The sequence below is a fragment of the Lacerta agilis genome, chromosome 15 (assembly GCF_009819535.1).
Source record: "Lacerta agilis isolate rLacAgi1 chromosome 15, rLacAgi1.pri, whole genome shotgun sequence".
NCBI classification, from domain to species: Eukaryota; Metazoa; Chordata; class Lepidosauria; order Squamata; family Lacertidae; genus Lacerta; species Lacerta agilis.
Genome location: NC_046326.1, coordinates 11,298,877 through 11,318,517, shown reverse-complemented (window position 1 = coordinate 11,318,517; position 19,641 = coordinate 11,298,877). Strand labels below are relative to the sequence as shown.

The 19,641-nt window shown below is 46.5% G+C and overlaps 1 protein-coding gene across 1 annotated transcript in view; it reads left to right on the top strand.

Moving 5' to 3' along the window:
* ROBO3 (roundabout guidance receptor 3) overlaps window positions 1-19,641 on the top strand; it is a 310,469-nt gene that overhangs the window by 265,286 nt on the left and 25,542 nt on the right. The window contains 2 exon segments of the mRNA XM_033171318.1: window positions 2,625-2,830; window positions 17,784-17,865. Of these exon segments, the coding sequence (XP_033027209.1) occupies window positions 2,625-2,830; window positions 17,784-17,865 (288 nt within the window).

The window sequence follows — 19,641 nt, the reverse complement described above, 5'->3', positions numbered from 1 at the left end:
TCTCTTCCTTTTTGTTCCTTAATTTTGTGTGCCGAGCCTTGTCAGGCAAATTCCTCTAGTGTAAACAACGCAGCAGGCAGAAGTATTTAATAACAGCCAAATGATTCCTCACTAGGTTACTTCTTAGCGTTTTGTATCACTGTGCCGATACGGATTTCTTATTGTGTTAAATAATAGGCAAGTCCCTAGGAAATGATTTATGGTCTTCCCCCATGTTAATTCCACATGGGCACCTTGTCTCTGAATAAGAAATCTCTTAACGTGTTTCCTCTCTCATAACAAGCAATTTCTGTGTAAAACGTAGCCTAGTAATGGCTTCACTTTGTTTGTGATGACAGATAGGCAGAAGAGAGATGGGGAAAGAAAGCAAGAGTTATGCTTTTCAAAGTGCAAGCAAAGATGAAGGCTGTTTTCCTGCAGAGTTAAGCCTCTGGAACTGTGTGTCGTTGTGTGCATTTGAGGAGGGGTCCACTGTTGATCCCTCCCAGACAATTTTTGTAGTTCTGCGAATCTTTAGGTTCCCTCCAGCCTGCTAATACCTCCCTCTCATGCATGGATGAATCCATTTCAGCTACATAAGGAGTGGCACTCACAGTGTGAACATTGGAATTAGAGGGATTGATCTAAGACGCTTGGAGCAAACATTGGGAAGGGTGCTGCTGCAGCCTTCATTTTTGGCATGCAAGAACGCAGCTACCCAACACTGTGGAAAACACAAGGCTGAACTAGTTAGACTTACTGCCTCTTATTATTTCCTAGTCTGCTTTTGGGGAGAGGGAATCTTCTGTGCATGCCCTCTATTAGCTGTGAGAGGAAAGTTTGCACACATAATTTAGTAACTCGCCGATTTTTTCCTGTGCTTTCAGAGCAGGCAGGTGATAGCTCAGATTAAAGGTTTGCATTGACACATTTACTGCTGCCTGTCATTCCCAGGCAGTACATCTCCAGGTAATCAATTAATACTTGCCTTTAATTGACTATTTAATTACGCGTTACTAAACAAGCTGATGGATATGAATCCCATCACCTGTAACTTTGGTGGCGGCAAAGAAGCAAATTGCAATCTGTCACATAAATGGCTTATAAGATGCTGCAAAGATCACTTCCCTTCTGTGGGTGGGGAGAGAGGGGGGGAACAGAAATGCCCAGCGGAAATGAGAGCGGCCCATCACACGAGAGGAAAAATGCTACAAATGTTGATCCTGTTTGGGAAATAATAGGAAGGTACACCACAGTATATATATTGGCAGGGCCAACCAAGAGGAACAGCAAAGGCTGGGAAGCTGATCAGCAATCAAACAAACTGTCCCACTTAGTTCATTTACAGGCATTTGTACCCTGCCTTTTAGCCAAAAAGGCTGTCAGGGTGGCTTACAAAAGTTAAGTTCTAAGATGGTCCTTGCCCTCAGGCTCAATCTGAAGCACGAAAGTGTGGTTTTGTACACAATGGAGAAGCATGGATTTTATCTGCACACAGATGATTTGCAGTTGATTTAATCTTCAATGGCATTTTTGTATTCCCAACATGATGCAGTGGTTCATGCTGGGAAACGCCTTAGTTGTGGCAGAGCATCTCCTTTGTGTGCAGAAGATCCCAGGTTTAGTCCCCAAACAGGACTGAGAATGTCCCCAGACTGAAGCCCTTGGAAGCCGCTTCAAGTCAGTAGATGATACTGAACTGGATGGACCAATGGCCAGGTCCAGTATAAAGCAGTTCCTTTGTTCCTATGTTAGAGTGCCCAGCAAGAACTGGGTTCAACTTCCTCCTTGGCCATGAAATTAACTTGGTGACTTGTAGCATTCTCAGGCTAACCTACCTTGCAGGGTTATTTTGATGACCGGGGGGGGGGCAATATTAGGAACAGAAAAGGTCCTTGCTGGATCAGACCCCAAGCACCTTTTAGACCAAATCCCTTCCCCCCACTGCAGCCAATCAGGTTTTTTTAGGAAGCCTACAAATGGTGCTTGAGGACAGTAGTCCTGTTCCTTTGTGGATCGCTAGCAACTGGTATTCAGAGACATGTTGCCTTTATTGTATGGTTGGCTTGGGGGACCTAGCCAGATGGGCGGGGTACAAATAATAAAAATAATATGCATGTCAACCTGAGCATGGGATTAAAAATAATTAAGAATCACTATTTAATTAATAATGAATAACAACCTAGGTAAGTACCTTAACACTGCATCCATATGCAAGCTGCCAGGTTCAGAAATCTTGCCTTCGTGATCTTGCTGTCTTTCACCCTCTCATTTCCCTCTCCTCAAATCCTAAGGTAACTTCTACAGTGGTACCTCAGGTTACATACACTTCAGGTTACATACTCGGCTGACCCAGAAATAACGCTTCAGGTTAAGAACTTTGCTTCAGGATAAGAACAGAAATCGTGCTCTGGCGGCGCAGCAGCAGCAGCGGGAGGCCCCATTAGCTAAAGTGGTGCTTCAGGTTAAGAACAGTTTCAGGTTAAGAATGGACCTCCGGAACGAATTAAGTATGTAACCAGAGGTACCACTGTATTAGAAATGTCTGCCTGCTGTAAACTGTTTCGCCTGGGCTGCAGCTGAGATAAATGCATTAAATTTCATACGTGCCCTGCTGTTTTGTTTTGTCTTGCCTTGCCTAATAGTGACCTCGGACCGTATTCCACCTATTATTCGCCGAGGACCAACCAATCAAACACTTGCCATAGACTCTACCGCACAGCTGCAGTGCCATGTGACTGGGAACCCCCTTCCCAGCGTCCAATGGTTGAAAGACGGACAGCGGATCGTGGGCAGTGACCCTAGAGTGAGCCTATTGGACAATGGAACTTTACAGATTATGAACCTACAGGTATGTTCCTTAGCAGCAGACACAAGTTTCTGTTTCTTGTAGCAGCAGAACTCTTTTATTTTCGTATCCCTGCCATGCCCATAAAATTGACAAATTGGAAAGAGTGCATCCATGCTCTTGGCATTTCTGGATCTAGACCAGTCATGGCCAAACTTGGCACCCCATGTTTTGTGACTACAATTCCCATCATCCCTGAGAACTGGTCCTGTTAGCTAGGGATGATGGAAGTTGTAGTCCAAAAACAGCTGGAGGACCAAGTTTGGCCACAATTTGCATCTTTAAATACATAGGTGCATTTAGCATCACATCCAGTTATGCCCACAGGATGGTACATCAGTAGTATATGGCCTGCATGGCAATATCTGTGACAACAGGCGGATTCATGTGCCCATCTTTTAAATGATAAAATCAACACGAGTTCTCTCCCTCGTATCCAGTGGCCTTGAGTTCATTTGAACCAACCTTGTGAATGCTCTGATGTGTGTCCAGATTATGGCTTGCTACTTCACGGTGAATTCTGTCCCTCCGGCAAACAAGCATCCAGCAAGCGAATGAATTCCACAGTGTAGTTAGGGGATGAATTGCTTGCTTTCATAATCGTGGTAAATTGCTAAGTAATGAAATTACTTGATAAAAAAGGGAAGCCTGTAATTGCCTGATTCGAAACTGTATAGGAATTGTTCAACCCTCCTGAAAGCCGGCTCAGAGAATGGACTCATAAGCTTCTGTGTGCTTATTAAGACATTAATGTTGTTAACAGGCAGTAAGCAATTGCTTTGTTTTACTGGCTAAAAAACAGCTGAATGCAATTTTCTTGCTCTTAACAAAGTGAATATCAAAAACAAAGAGCCAAGCCAGCCAAATCAGTCCCTTTGCGACACAGCTGAGTCTGAAAACACACTTCGCAGCAAATTCCATTATGGGCAAAGTTATACATAACTTGTCGCTGGGAGCTCGGTCATAATTAACCCTCTTTAACGGAACCTCTCACAGCCACAATTCTCCTTAATTGTCAGCTCCTCTGCTGAAGATTCTTCTGTCTTCTTCCAAAGACTTAGAAATCTGTAAACGTCTCATTGTGATGACATTTAAAAAAACCGACCGTTCCATTAGTGACGTTCAAGGTCAACTCGCAGAGTATTGCCAAGTATATCCCAGACATAAGCTACACAGCATTTGTGGGGAGATTTCTCGCGTTCTGAGAACATTTGCGATGTGTGTGGTCTCCTATCCCAACTCAGGGTCAGGAAACTGGTGTGGTGGTGATATTTGGGCTCAATTCAGCATGCTGGTTTTGATCTTCAAAGCCTTTCTTGGCCTGGGATCCTTGATATCTGAAGGATGGCTCTTTCCATAGTTACCTGCCTGAGCCATGGCACCTGCCTTCTCGAAGTTGATTCCCTACCAGTAGCGAAGCTGCATGCTCTGGCACCGGGGGTGGAGAGCAAGTGGGGCAGGGCTGGCACACGTCCCGGGGGCGTGGCACGCCACCCGCAGGGCAGGGCATGCGTCCCGGGGGCGTGGCGTGCGGCGTGATGCGGGGATGCGCGGCGCATGTCTGGGGGGCAGCCGCGATGGTACCCCCCTCCCTGATGGTGCCAGGGGCCCTGCGCCCCCCCGCCCCCCATTCCTCCACCAGTGTTCCCTACCACGAGCCCCAGTCAAAATATCTAGAGAGCAACAGGTCAGGGAAGACCGCTTGAGATCATGAACAGAGACCCTTCTCCAAGTGATGAGATAGAGTGGAGAGAAGGGGCATTTTCAACAGTGCCTCTCTACAGCCTTACTTATTGCATTTATACCCCAGCTTTATCTCCAAGAAACTCAAGGTGTGCATACATGGTTCTTTCCTTATTTAATCCCCACAACAATCCAGTGAGGTTAGGCTGAGAGGCAGTGACTGGCCCAAGGTTGCACAGTCAGCTTCATGGCCGAGTGGGGATTTGTACCCTAGTCTCCCAGGACCTACTCCTGCCTGCTAACCACTACACCACTACACTGCATCTCTTTTCATTTGTGGAATGTGCTCCTCAGAGAGATGTGCCTGGCACCCATTTTTTGTATTTTTAGTGCCAGGAAAATCCCTTTTGTATTTTGCGAGGCCTTTCCAGCTTGATGCTAGGCTGCAGCTTTCAGCTCAATTGTTTAGCTCCTTGACTTTATTGTAACTGATCATCCCTGGAATCTTTTCATCTTTTGATCTCTCTTTAAAGCCGTTTGTTTTGAACTTATGGTTTTCTTCGATGCTGCTTCATTTGTCTCGTAGTCACTGCAGATTTTAATTTGTCTTGCTTTGTACTCCTGTTCTTTGGTGGGATGAATTGAATGGATGGATGTACGTATACAGTAAGGAAATACTTAAGCAATTGGATTTTGTTTTGTAAATGGCTTAGGTGCCACCTTGGCATTAAACGTGGGAGAGGGCCTTCTTGGTGGCTGCTCCTAGACTTTGGAAGTCCTTTTGTAGAGAAGGTAGATTGGCTTACTTCTTGTTGTCCTTCCATCAGCAGGTGAAGACTTGCTTGTTCCAAGAGGCTTTTGGGAACTGGCTGCTTTTAATGCAAGGGCTGGTACTGTGATGTTTTGATTGTAATGACCTTATGTGACATTATATATATATATATATATATATAATATATATATATATATATATATACTAAACATTCTACTAATGTTTAAACAATGTTTAATTGTTCCTAAGTGATGGCTTTTTAATATGTTCTTAGCTGTTTCTATTTTAGCTGTAAGGTGGTATGTAAATACGCAGTAGCAATACTTTCCTCCACATCGGTCTGCCCATGCACTGAAGATTGTCTGAAGCTCTCCTCCAGGTGCCCAGTTAGGGCAGGCTTTAAGCATTGGCATTGTGGGGCATCAACCCAAGCCCATAACCCTACAGGGGTCCCAATCCCACTCTTTGGAGACTCCTGCTGCATTGCCTCTTGTGTTCATCTGCCATTGCCAAGCATGCAAGCAGAGAGAGTTAAGGAGATACAGCAGTATTCTTCACCTTCTTTGAGTTCTCCTTCTGGGCGGTTGCATGGATTGGGCCCAGAAGGAAAGTGTCAGCAAATGGACAGCTGTGCCTTGGAGACGGCCCCACAGATGGCATCTTGACAGATGTGGCGGAATAAGGCCTGGTTCATCATGGGTTAACCTATCACTCCCATGTTAGGTAGGTGTTCCCTGGGAGGCGGAGCTACTGGGCATTCTAAAAGGAGGGGGAACAACCTGAAAAGGCAGTTGGGGGTTTGGCAGTTGGGTGTGGAGGTTTAGAAAGAGAAACTGCGAGGTTAGGCTTTGGGGAATGGGAGGAAAGGTCATTACCAATGCTAACGGGATGCAGGAAAGATTATAACTGAGCTGGATTATATGAGAAGATTTGTACCAGTAACAACTCAAGACATCCATGTTTTCACGTTACCTTAATAAAGTTAAAAGTGTTTAAACGTTCGCTGACTGTGGCAGTGCGTCAGTGCCTCAAGAGGTGTGGCTGAGGGGAAAAGCACTAAGGGTTTCCTGTGATAGAGGGAACGGGTGGCTTATTTTCCTGGCATACAGAGGACTGGGCAGGGAAGCCAAAGGTGCCACGCAGTTGCCAAAAAGGGAAGGCAAGCTGCAGTATTTTGGGAACCCAGGGCGGGAGATCCCAAAGGTGGCAAGAGTTGTTTCGAACGTAAAGCACTGAGGTACCCCAGAGACACTCCCATATAACCATGGAAGGATTCATCCTAGTGGACAGTGAAACTTAGGGAGAGTCACGGTTGGGGAAGAATCGAAAGGGTGAGGGAGTGGGATCCCTCACATTTATTGGTGGCAGCGTCGCGATTCGAATACAAAGCCCACACGCCAAGTTTTGTGTGATTTTGATAAGATTTTCCAGTCAGGAAAATGGCACATTTGAGGAAAGCTAAAGAGGCAAGGGGAGATGAGAGAACAGAAGGATCTGAGGCAAGGGAAGATCCGAGTTCCGCACTGGAGTTAATGAAACTCAAATTACAAATAGCCAAGGTTGAGGCAGAAAAGGAGCAGTCTAAGATAGCTGCTGAGGAAAGAATGCAATTGGCCAAGGTTGAGGCAGAAAAGGCTAAGATAGCTGCTGAGGAGAGAATGCAATCTGAAAGAATACAATTAGCCAAGGTTGAGGCAGAACGGGAGAGATTTGCTATGGAGAGAGAAGTGCAGTTGGGAAGACTGAGGCTGGAGGAGATACGGCTAAGAGCAAAATTATCTCAGAGCCAAGATAGTAAGAAGTCACATTCTTTAAGCCTTCACAGAAAAATAAACTGTGGCAAGTTGGGGAAAGAAAGGAAAAACAAGAACCCAATCCTGTCAGACAATCCGAGTCTGATAAGTCTCCTCAAAAGAAAATTACGTGCTTCTTTTGTGAAAGTGAGAGTCACATACAAAATAAATGCCCTCTAGTGGTCAAAGCACAAACTGCAGCTGCTGTTGCGAAGCCAGTTAAACTGTTACTTCAAACGGATACTAAAAACCTTCCGCAGACACCAGTCCAGGAGCCAACGTATAGTCAAACAGAGGCTTCTGCAAAAGTTATGCAGGTCTGGAGAGCTGAGGAAGAGGTTAATAAGGAATTTTTGGAGACTGTCAGAGTAAATGGACAAGAGTTAGTGGGACTACAGGACTCTGAATCGGAAGTTACTCTGATGAGATCTAGTTGTATTCCTAAGGAACAATATCTCCCAAACCAATCTTACAGCATAAAAGGTATATGGGGACCGGAGTTTGAGGTGCAGGTAGCAGAAGTGAATATTCAGTATCAAGATTTTAATGGCAAGTGGACAGTGGGTATTTGGGATGATCTGGAGGTTCCTGTCCTGATAGGCAACGACCTAGCCAAACGGAGACCTCAAATACATGCTATCACAAGAGCGAATCAAAAGCCCTTGTGGGTTCAAATCCTGCCATTAATGCATCAACCACAGAGCCTGTGGGAGAGGTACTGATTACGCTACCAAATGCACAGGAATCTAGCACCCAGGTTTTAGTGGAACAGAGGGAAGATGAATCTCTGAGAGACTTGTGGGATGAGGTGCAGGGTCCTGACTCTGAAGTGACTTTAGAGAATCCCTGTTTACTGCAATAGAAGGGAGACGTCATAAATAGCCAAAAGGAGAAAAGGTGCAGCCAAGTGGAAAATGAAAATAGCCAAAAGGAGAAAAGGTGCAGCCAAATGGAAAATGAAAAAAAAAGTTGGTTTTGCCCCGGAAATACCGACTACAAGTTTTACAGTTGGCACTGGAGTCACCCATGGCTGCTTATCTAGGCATTAATAAAACCAGAGACAGAATAAAAGCGTGGTTTTATTGGCCCGGAATGGGAATGGAAAGGAACCCATTGGGAATGCGGACGTCTTAACCTATCTTCAGGATCTACAAAGTGATTTACAGGAACTTAAGGAACTATCATCCTGTAATTTAAAAAGAGCACAACAGAAAAGATGGTACGATGCACACGCCAGAGATCGGAATTTACAAACTGGTGACCAAGTCCTGGTGTTGAGGCCCAGACGACAGCGGAAGCTCGAGGTTTCCTGGGATGGACCCTTTAGAGTGATAGAAAAACTATCAGCGGTGAACTATCTAGTTGAGTTAAATGTTGAAGAGAGACGATGTAAAGTTTTTCATGTCAATATGTTGAAACCATATTTTGACAGAAACCAGGTAATATTGAAGGTTAATGGTCAAATTGGCATGAGGCAAGTATGGTATTTGGGACACATTTTAGGAAGTGGGGTCATCAGGCCTGACCACAGCAAGGTCAAAGCAATTAATGAATGGCCTAGACCTGTCACACACAAAAAAAAACAACACAGGTTAGAGCGGGAGTGTTTAGCAATAGTGTGGTCGATTGGAAAACTAAAGCCTTACTTGTGGGGAAGAAAATTCACCCTGTGTACCGATCACTCTCCTTTGAGGTGGTTAAACCAAGTAAAAGGCACCAATAATAAATTAATTCGATGGAGTATGCCTTTGCAAGATTACAACTTTGACATTAAACATGTAAAAGGGAAGGATAATGTCATAGCTGATGCATTATCAAGATGTTTTAAGGACTGAATGCTAGAGTGAAAAAAAAAATAGAAAGATAGCAAATGGTATTCCAAATTAGAAATGTGTATAAGTGCCAAAGTAGTTGTTATGGTGGAAATAAGATACAGGAAAAAGTAAATTATTTGTTAAGTTATGTTGCAACATAGAAGTTGTGTACAAAAGGGAAGTACTATGTTGTGGGTTTTGATTAAGCTCCAATACATTGCTTCGGCATTGTTTAAAGTGTATAACTATGCCTATGCAATGACTTTGGGGGTGGGACGAATGTGGCGGAATAAGGCCTGGTTCATCATGGGTTAACCTATCACTCCCATGTTAGGTAGGTGTTCCCTGGGAGGCGGAGCTACTGGGCATTCTAAAAGGAGGGGGAACAACCTGAAAAGGCAGTTGGGGGTTTGGCAGTTGGGTGTGGAGGTTTAGAAAGAGAAACTGCGAGGTTAGGCTTTGGGGAATGGGAGGAAAGGTCATTACCAATGCTAACGGGATGCAGGAAAGATTATAACTGAGCTGGATTATATGAGAAGATTTGTACCAGTAACAACTCAAGACATCCATGTTTTCACGTTACCTTAATAAAGTTAAAAGTGTTTAAACGTTCGCTGACTGTGGCAGTGCGTCAGTGCCTCAAGAGGTGTGGCTGAGGGGAAAAGCACTAAGGGTTTCCTGTGATAGAGGGAACGGGTGGCTTATTTTCCTGGCATACAGAGGACTGGGCAGGGAAGCCAAAGGTGCCACGCAGTTGCCAAAAAGGGAAGGCAAGCTGCAGTATTTTGGGAACCCAGGGCGGGAGATCCCAAAGGTGGCAAGAGTTGTTTCGAACGTAAAGCACTGAGGTACCCCAGAGACACTCCCATATAACCACGGAAGGATTCATCCTAGTGGACAGTGAAACTTAGGGAGAGTCACGGTTGGGGAAGAATCGAAAGGGTGAGGGAGTGGGATCCCTCACAGCCCCCCCCCCAAAATATATAAACCCACCTGGATCCAGCATGACCCTCACCAGCCGAAGCAAGGCAGCCCAGCAAATAGCAGGGTGTTCAACCATAGGATGATAGGATGCTTTTAGCCTTGCAAGGTGGGAATTGTGATACAGCAACAGCCCTCTGGAAACATCTGGAGTGTCAGGCTCCAGAAGAGGCACATCCTAATGGTCAGAAGGGGGAAAGCTGTATCGTTCTGTGGCTCCAGTATTTACCTCTATGTGCAGAGGGACCTGGTGGGACACCACATGCATTTTGATGCATTACACTCATGTGTAGTTTTACAGCTCCGATTCCCACGGGTTCAACAAACACGTCGCCTGACATCTTCACATAATCTCCCCTGCTACAAGCTTATTTATGTATATTTACAATATAGCAGGGGGGGGTGGGGTAGGAGATGATGGGAAATGTGGTGCCTCTCATCCCAGTGGGAAATCCAAGTTGTAAACCACACTGCTGTAATAAATGCATTGGAATGTGCATGAAGTAGCGCCCGTAACAGTTGGATAACCAGGGAGAAAGGCATTTTATGCAAACATGGAGCCATCAGAACCCCTCCTAGTGGTGCAGCAATAAAACTACTAGCACATTTGCAAAGCTAAGCAGGGTTTCAAATTGGATGGGGGACCACGTTGTTGAGATTCCTGCATTGCAGAGAGTTGGACTTGATTGTATGATTCTAAGGTAGAATTGGCCAAACATTTGCTTTCTCACCATTAAGATGTTCCTCCAGAGGTCAGTACTATTGATGAATTGGAAATGCAGGTAGTGCTGTGGTCTAAACCACTGAGCCCCTTGGGCTTGCCAATCAGAAGGTCGGTGGTTCAAATCCCTACAACGGAGTGAGCCCTGTTGCTCTGTCCCAGCTCCTGCCAACCTAGCAGTTCAAAAGCACACCACTGCAAGTAGATAAATGGGTACCACTGCGGCAGGAAGGTAAACGGCGTTTCCATGTGATCTGGTTTCCGTCACGGTGTTCCGTTGTGCCAGAAGTGGTTTAGTCCTGCTGGCCACATGACCCGGAAAGCTGTCCCTGGACAAACACCAGCTCCCTTGGCCTGAAAGTGCCACAACCCTTGGCGCCCTTGGCCTGAGCTCCGCAACCCCGTAGTCGCCTTTGACTGGACTTAACCGCCCAGGGGTCCTTTACCCTTTTACCTTTTTACTATAGATGAGGCAGTTAGGCAAGGTACAAGTTTACCTTGATCTATTGTCGGAATACGTTGCACGGATCCGCCATAGGATCCACATTTATTTATTTTGTTTAATGAAGTTTTCGGGAACTACTTTTGGTATTACTACGCGCGAAAGCGAAAGTAAGAATGAATGGTTTGGTTCACCAATGAGATTAATCCGCCTTTATTCTGTAGTTCCGGTCATGTTCAAAGTTATTAATGAGCGTTAAACTTGCTTCCCGCCTTTTTGGAGGGCAGCAACAGTGATTTATTGGTTGAGGCATTGATCATGATGTCACATTTGTTCCTAAATAAAAGGCTGAGGCTCCCCGCTTAGGCATCGTTCATTCCGTTCTTTCCGTTTTGTTTTAGTTGGGTTTTAGTTGAAGTCAAGTTTAGTTTAAGGGTATTAGGAGCGGGCTGGATGGGTTGGATGGGTTTTTCCTTTTAGTTAGAGTTAGATCGCGGAAGATCATTCGGTTTAGCTTTAGTTAGGCTTCTTTTAGATTTAGCCTAGGGCTAGGATCGCGGAAGATATTTCGGTTTTAGTTTATTTAGTTAGCCTCGCGGAAGATTGGGCGCGCAGGGACTTTGAGCTTAGGAGAACTTAGCTTAGGGGACGAGCCTACGCGGGTTCTGCCAAAGCCACTAAAGATATAACCGGTGTCTGTCTTCTTTGGGGCAAAAGGGGAGTAAAAGGTTTAAAGTAAATGTTTTATTTTCCTTGAGTTAATCTACCTATTCAGATTCAGGGTATCTTCTATTTCTCGAGGCAATATTTTGGTTAGAAGGCAATTAAGAACTCATGCACCTTCGGAGTCATTACCCGGCTTACTCAGTTTCCTTCGGATTGTGAGACTTGGCCGGTGCCCGTGCTCAAAAGCACGCGGAACGCTGGCCGCTTCCCGCTACTGGTACCTCGTGCATGAGCAGTCCAAGTTTGTGCATGAGGAGCTCCAGCACCCAAACCCCGACAATCTATTAGGATGCTTTGGGGTTGAGGGCCCATCAACAACTAATTGCTGCACATCTCCTATCCACAGTGAGTTTTCGAAAACGGCCACTATGAGAGTGAGGACTGACCTGTAGCTACTGATGGGATAGGACTGAGCCACTCTCCCACCACTATTGCTGCAATCTTCATGGATGAGGTTGTGGCAGGGTAACAATGACGTTGGGACTGTGTGGACACACTGTTGGGAGCCTGGCCCTGTGCTCCTCTCCACCCACCAAGGGCCATGTCAGCCAGCCGGGCTCCCCCCTGTGCAGGTGGGCAGGTGGCTTAGTGCAGCCCCTCTATGCTCCTGTGAGGGTGGGGTTGCTGCAGCAGCGAGGGGGGCTGGCACAACCCCAGCCTAGCATGTGTGGGCCTGCCCTGGACACCAGCAGCCCATGCTATGCCACTGCATTGGGCACAGTCATGCTGCTGACATCATGTCTGGTCTGGCCCTCGTTCTGCTGTCAGTAAAGCCACATGACTCGTTCTTGGGAGGCTGAACACCACAAAGGAAGGCAAACTCCTTTGTTCTTGTGCCCTTTGGGTAAAGGCTATATAGCTCAGCAGTAGTGCATCTGTTTTCATGCGGAAGGTCCCAGGTTCAATCCCCGGCATCTCTAGGTAGGGCTGGGAGAGCCCTGCTGAAATCCTGGAGAGTTGCTTCCTCGGTGCATAATATGAACATAGCTGTGGGCTGTGAGGAGGCTCCTGACTCCGAAGAGCTCAGGTGGAGCTTTTGGGGGCAGTCAATAGCTCTCTCCCCTCCACCAAACAATCCCAAGGTGGGTGTGTCCAACTTGCCCTTTCGCTGCACCGGAGTCAGATCAGGCGATGGGGTAACGTGGAGGTTATTCATGAATTACTTATCAAAACACAGAGCTCACGCTAAACATTTGTTTAAAATTGATGCCGGCAGTCAGCGGGGAGTGAAATATTTCACGTTAGTTTTGTGCCTTCATTGTGTCAGAGTCAGAAGGTTAATGCATCTGCCGGGTCCCAGCGCGCCTAATAGCATCGTTTTATAGCAGTTGTGGCTCTTTGCCCAGGAAAAAATTAGAGCTGTCAGGGGACTGGAGGACTAGCATGAGTTAATGGTCCCCCAGGATGGGCCGCCTCATCAGGCCACTCTGATTCATGGGGAAAAGTGGGGCAGCCGTCCCCAAGTTGCAGCTTCAGAGCCCACCTGATGGGGACATTAAAGCAATCCCCTCTCTTCCCGCTCACTGCCCTATAGCAGTGGCAAGCTGCAAGCCATTCTCAACCTCCATTTCAGTGCCTTTGCTTATCGTTCTCCATGGGAGAACATGTGCTATGCGTGCAGAAGATTCTAGGATCGGTCCCTGGTACCAGCAATTCAAAAGATTAGGTAGCAAGAAATGGGGCAGACTTCTGCCAGAGACCATGAAGATGTAGCTGCTGCCATTCAGAGTAGGTGGTCCTGAGCTTGATAGACAAATAGGCTGAGCTGCCATAAGGCAAGTCTCTATCTTTTATTTGCACTCCCCATCATCAATTCAGTGTTAGAAACCCAGATATATAAGCTAGGCGCCAAACAGCTCCTTAAACCAGGGTTACAGTCGCCAAAACAGAATGCTTCATCGCCATTTTGGGGCAAGATGGTTCGAAAGTCGTATTTTTCAATACGTATTTTGGGTTCCTACAATTCATTCTGATTATGCAAATAAACTATAATGGACAAAATTCTACAGGATGTGTTGTTAGTGTGTGAAAACAGCAAAATCTCAGAATCCCCAGGTATGCATCTCCAGATGGTGGAGACATCAGATGCCATCCTGGCACCCGGGCATCTTCACTTGGTCGCAGGTGGCCAATAGCCAGGTGCAAAATGTGCCTGGCAAATTTCTAAACACTACCTGATTGGTCAGCCCTGATTTATAGTATGTAATGATGTGATGATGGTGGTGGTGGTGGTGGTGGTGGTGGTTGTTGTTGTTGTTGGTCTCTTCCAACTCTATGATTCTATGATTCTAGAGGGTCTTCTCCAAGTGCTCCTCACTTCTGAGGTTAGGTGAGTGGCTCTTAGTGAGATGGCCTTTTGGCCATGGAGCTCTGTCTGAGGTGGAGTTGGGGAACATTTGGCCCACAGATGTTGTTGAACCCCAATTCCCATCAGCCCCAGACCCCGCTTCCGTACTACTAATCTACAGGATGCTCTCCCTATTCCTTCTGTCCTTTCAGCAATAGGCAAAGACCTTTTTAGTTTAATTTTCCCAGGCGTTCTAAAATGTCATCCTCAATGTCTTCATTTTTTAAGTGCCGTTGTGTTTTTTCATCTGCTGCATTTTATTAGCTCTGCCTTTTCAATTTATTTATTTTTATTCTCGTTGTTTGAATTGGGTGGCTATTTCCCCCCTCTTTCCCCTTCCCTTAAATGTTAGCTGCCCTGGAAATACTCATATTGGCAGGATACCCACTTTTAAAAAATAAATAAAGCAGCTTTTATCATTAACCGCCTATGTGGGAAGGAGGGATTATGAAAGATAACTACTATATGGCAGGTAATTTTATTATCCCCATATTAAAGATTAGAGGGGTGAGGCCAGGGCAGCTCAGTGAATTTGCACCGGAGGAGCAATTAAAAACAGAGGAGGTTCTTGGGCCTTCATGCACAGCCATACTTGGAATGCTGTGTGCAGCTCTGATTACCGGACCTCAGAAGGGAAATTGTAGAGCTGGGGAAAGTACAGAAAGGGGCAAGGCACATACATAAGTTATAGTATTCGCAACACAAATATGTGGGGGTGCCTTAAAAGGGAAGCAAGTAGACAAATCCGTGGAGGTTATGGCTGCTAGTTATGATGGCTATATACAGTGCTATTTTTTCTAGAAAAAGAGGTACCGGAACTCACCATGAAACACCTCCTTCATGAACACCTTAGAACAGCAATGGCAACCATCAGAGAGATGCTGGAACCTACCTGAGAGGTGCCAGAACTGAGTTCCTGTGAGTTCTTCCTGAAAAAAAGCCTTGGCTATATAATAGATTAGGGGTCAGCAAACTTTTTCAGCAGGGGGCCAGTCCACTGTCCCTCAAACCTTGTGGGGGGGCCGTACTAATATTTTTTAAAAAATAATGAACCAATTCCTATGCCCCACAAATAGCCCAGAGATTCATTTTAAATAAAAGGACACATTCTACTCATGTAAAAACACAGATTCCTGAACCATCCGTGGGCCGGATTTAGAAGGCGATTGGGCCAGATCCAGCCCCCGGGCCTTAGTTTGCCTACCCATGTAATAGATCAGGGGTAGGCAACCTAAGGCCCGTGGGCTGGATGCAGCCCAATCACCTTCTAAATCCGGCCCGCGGACAGTCTGGGAATCAGCTGTTTTTACGTGAGTAGAATGTGTCCTTTTATTTAAAATGCATCTCTGGGTTATTTGTGGGGCCTGCCCAGTGTTTTTACATGAGTAGAATGTGTGCTTTTATTTAAAATGCATCTCTGGTTTATTGTGGGGCACAGGAATTCGTTCAATTTATTTTTCAAAATATAGTCCTGCCCACACAAGGTCTGAGGGACGGTGGACCGGCCCACAGCTGAAAAAGGTTGCTGACCCCTGTAATAGATAATAGAACTGTAGAGTTGGAAGGGACCACGAGGGTCATCTAGTCCAACCCCCTGCAATGCAGGAATATTTTGCCCAATGTGGGGCTCAAACCCATGGCTAGCAACTGAGCCATGGGTGTGATTATAGCACCTACAGGATCAGAGCCACTATGCCTCTGAATAACAGTTACCAGGGAACATGAGCCAAAATGTACTGTTGTGCTCATATATGATTTGGGTCCCAGCTCTCGCCCAAACCACATCAACAGTGGCTCTTACTTGAGGGTAAAGAAGAGCCAAAGTATGTATAGTAGTTACAGTGTCAAGACTAGGATCCGGGAGACCAGAGTTCAAAACCCCACTTGGCAACGAAGCAAACTTGCCTCTCAGCCTAACCTAGCTCACAGGGTTGTTGTGGGGATTAGACAAGGAGGGGGAAAGCCAAATATGCCACCTTGAGCTCCATGGAGAAAAAGTTGGGATATAAAATAAATAAATAAAGATAACGATAGAAGTTGAGAAGACTTACAGGTTCAGTAACAGGTGATGAGTCTAGGTTCAGGCTAGGTTCAGGCTAGATGACAAAAAAGGCAAGGCCAACCAGGCCAGAAGCAGCGGTCCAAGTTTAAGATGCCCAAGATCAGGGCAAGGAAATCAGAGGTACGCAGAAGCAGCAGAGTTGTCCCAACATGTTGGCACGTCCACCTGCCAAGCTTTAAAGAAAGGTGTGCTTCCTTGCAAGACTTTGGTGCCTGGCAAGACTGCTGAGTGTGCAGACACCACCTGCTTCTGTCCTCACCAATGGGAACACAATTGGGTCCTGAGTGACCAGGTGTTGCCCTCTCCTTCTGATTCTCTGTCTCCTCCAGTTATAGCATTCTAACACCACCACCTCAAATTCCCTTGCTGTACTCTCTTTCCAGGAGGGAAGAGGGGAGGTGGATGTCCTGCTTCCACATCTGGGGCAGATACATCCTGGGAGGAGGAAATGCCCACCTCTTCCAGCCACTGTTCCTCAATCTCAGCACCACCACCCTGGCATCCTCCTACCTTCTTCATCTGTCTTGGCCTACCACTCCAGCCTGTGACACCTTGGAACTAACTCATGGCAGCTTGTGGGCCTCCCACAGGCATCTGGTTGGCCACTGTGGGAACAGATCTACCTTTGGTCTAATCCAGCAAGGTCCTTATGTTCCCATGTCCTATGCACATTGGCTTTTATGTCCACATCCAGACATGAGGCCCATGTGCAGACAGGTGCATCAAGTGAACGGGGGGGGGGGCATTCTCTCGCTCCTCACCACACACAGAAGATTGTAGATTGTTCCTGGTACATTTCTTCCCATTTACTCTTAGCAAGTGTGTTCTTGTGAGTTGGTATATGGTTCCCACAATAACCGTCGCAGTCCTAAGAGTGGCTTGCAGGCACATTTCAGCAACCAAACTGTTTAGTTGTCAGGGACTGGACAGAGGAGGAACGGTAGAGACCACCTCCCCAGCTTGACCCTTCCAGGGAGAAGGAGAAGGAAGCACCAGAAGGGGTGGCAGCTGACGGACACAGTGTCTTTAGATAGCATTCCAGACCCTCCCTCCTCTCCCAGAACCTGGTGAGCCTTGAAAGTAGGAGAGCAAAGAGCTCAAAGACAGAGGGCATGTAGCAGCACCCATAGAAGTGATGAATGGGGAAATGGGAGAGATGAGGGGGGTGGAGATTCACTCAGGACAATGCCATTATCCAAGAGTCTGGGTTCTATAGCCTCTCTCTGTAAATACTGAATAAAAAGCAGATGGTAAGAAACATTCCCTTGTCTTTGTACGTTCCCGGGCAACCAGCTGAGAGTCGCTGGCAGCAACCTGACATTAGTGGAAAGTGGCATGAAGATGAACATGAGCACTGGGGTTTGTCGTATGGCAGTCTGCTTCCATTAAGTCCACATATCCTACTTCTCCCAGGGCTCTGAGAAAATGCATAGGACTTCTTAGGATGAAATGTGGATTCCCCTGCCCCATGTCCCAACACACAAACACAGAAGGAGATCTATACAACACCTACTGCTTGCATACCAGAAGGTGAAACACTCCCAAAGCATGAGCTGTGGCTGCAGTGAGTTGTCAGTGGAAATGAATAACATCCTCCCTTTTCTGCATATTCCAGGTTTCAGACTCGGGGTTGTACGTTTGCATCGCTACCAGTTCAACCGGCGAGACAAGATGGAGTGGGTTTCTGGCAGTGCAAGGTCAGTGATGTTGAGGGAAGGGCAGGAAGTAGACTCAAGGGCATGAGGTTTACTCTTCAGACATCCTCTAAATGCATTAACTGGGCACCCAGGGAGAGGCAGTGAAGATGAGCATACATTGGTATCCATGGGATTGGGGGGTGGTGGTGTCAAGGGGGCAGTTGCCTCCCCACAGAAGAACTACAGTTCCCCAGTTTCCCAACTTTCATTTTAAAATAAGGAGTAAGCTTTTAGCACTTGTAGAACCTGAGATACGAGGCAAAAGGTACAGACACTTTACTCCCCTTGGAAAAGTTGCTACAGGCACCTATGATGTACCCATCATTGTTCCCATTGCACTCTGTGACTTGGAGGACAACTGTTTGAAGCAGGGACCCTCTGTCCATTTCCCCAAGTCTGTGGGGCTGGACCTTGGAACTGTGATGAGAGCAACTCGAGACAGGAAGCTATTTAAGAGCTGGAAGCTCCACCCCTTTTTGGCTGTCAGTCAGGCCCTGATTCTGCACGTGGTTTCCCCCTTCTCCCAAGAAGCTTCACATGCAGCTAGCTGGACAGTGTCTGGCTTCCATCTCCTCTCATCTTGTGGCTCTGGGAGAGATGTGGGGACATGTCAGAGAGCCAGCCTGCTGAGGTGGCATCTCCAGCCCTGGGACAGGAGATTTCGGGTTCATGGTCTTGGCAGGCCTGAATCCTGACACTCTCCTGAACTTGCAGAGGTTCCTTGTGCATTTCAGAGACCTGGAAAATCAGGGTTCTGAAATGCATGAGGAGCTTCCACAAGCCCAGGGTGGTCCTTCCTTCACACAGTCACCCTCCAACTCAGGAAGGGCAGCAAGAGTTCCCCTGCATGCCTGCTGTGATCCTGATAATCCCACCATCAGTTAATGTTATTTGCATTTTTTGAAAAAAAAAAAAACTTCACATTGAATGCACAGATGCATTTAACATCGCATCTAGTTTTGGCCCTTAGCTAGGTCATGCTTTGAATTGTGTTTCTTCTGCAGTAGAGAGGGTTCAACTTCAGAGCACACATCACTATTCAGTATAACATGCATTTCTTTTAACCCTGGTTTGCTGTGTACCCACCACTTGCTATACTCCATGCAAGGATGAGTGGATTAATTTTTGGCCCAGGCAGCTGTTGTGGAGTTTGGACTCACAAAGCCACAGTCATCTCCAGGCCGGCAATTGTAGGCTCACGTGTGTCCCTGGAGCGGAGGCCTTGCCTGTCTCCTAGCACAGGAGCCCTGTCTGCATTCGCCTGTGTGAACAGCTCATTTAAAAACCAATAAACTGCCCTCTGATTTTAAGCCCAGCAAGCACATTCCTGCCTTGGAGAGCCATGCCAAACTGTTAAATGTAAAACCACCTCAAGGAATAAATGTTGTTGATGTGGAGATGCAATGATGAGCCAGGTTTCTCAGACCTCACAGAAGGGTGTGTTTTTTTTGGGGGGGGGTGGATTTTTTTCCTCTTGCATGCAAGGAGAGCTCCATTTCTCCAAGGTTGGTTTTGGAAAAAACACACCAGTAAGAAAGCAAAGTCTCAATCCCACTACAAGCCCCGGCGCCCAGTAATTTGGGAGCTGCTGCTCATTTACAGATGTGCTGGTAAAATAAAATATATCCAACATTAGCAGTTCTTGAAGCAGCTGATTCTGCCTCCTAAATTAAGAGAAGGTTCTTTTCCCCAGGAAAGGTAGGGCAGGGGCATGGACATTCCCTCACCTTGCCCACAGCAGGTGGTTTTCTTAGTTTTACACAGGGGTTGCTGAAA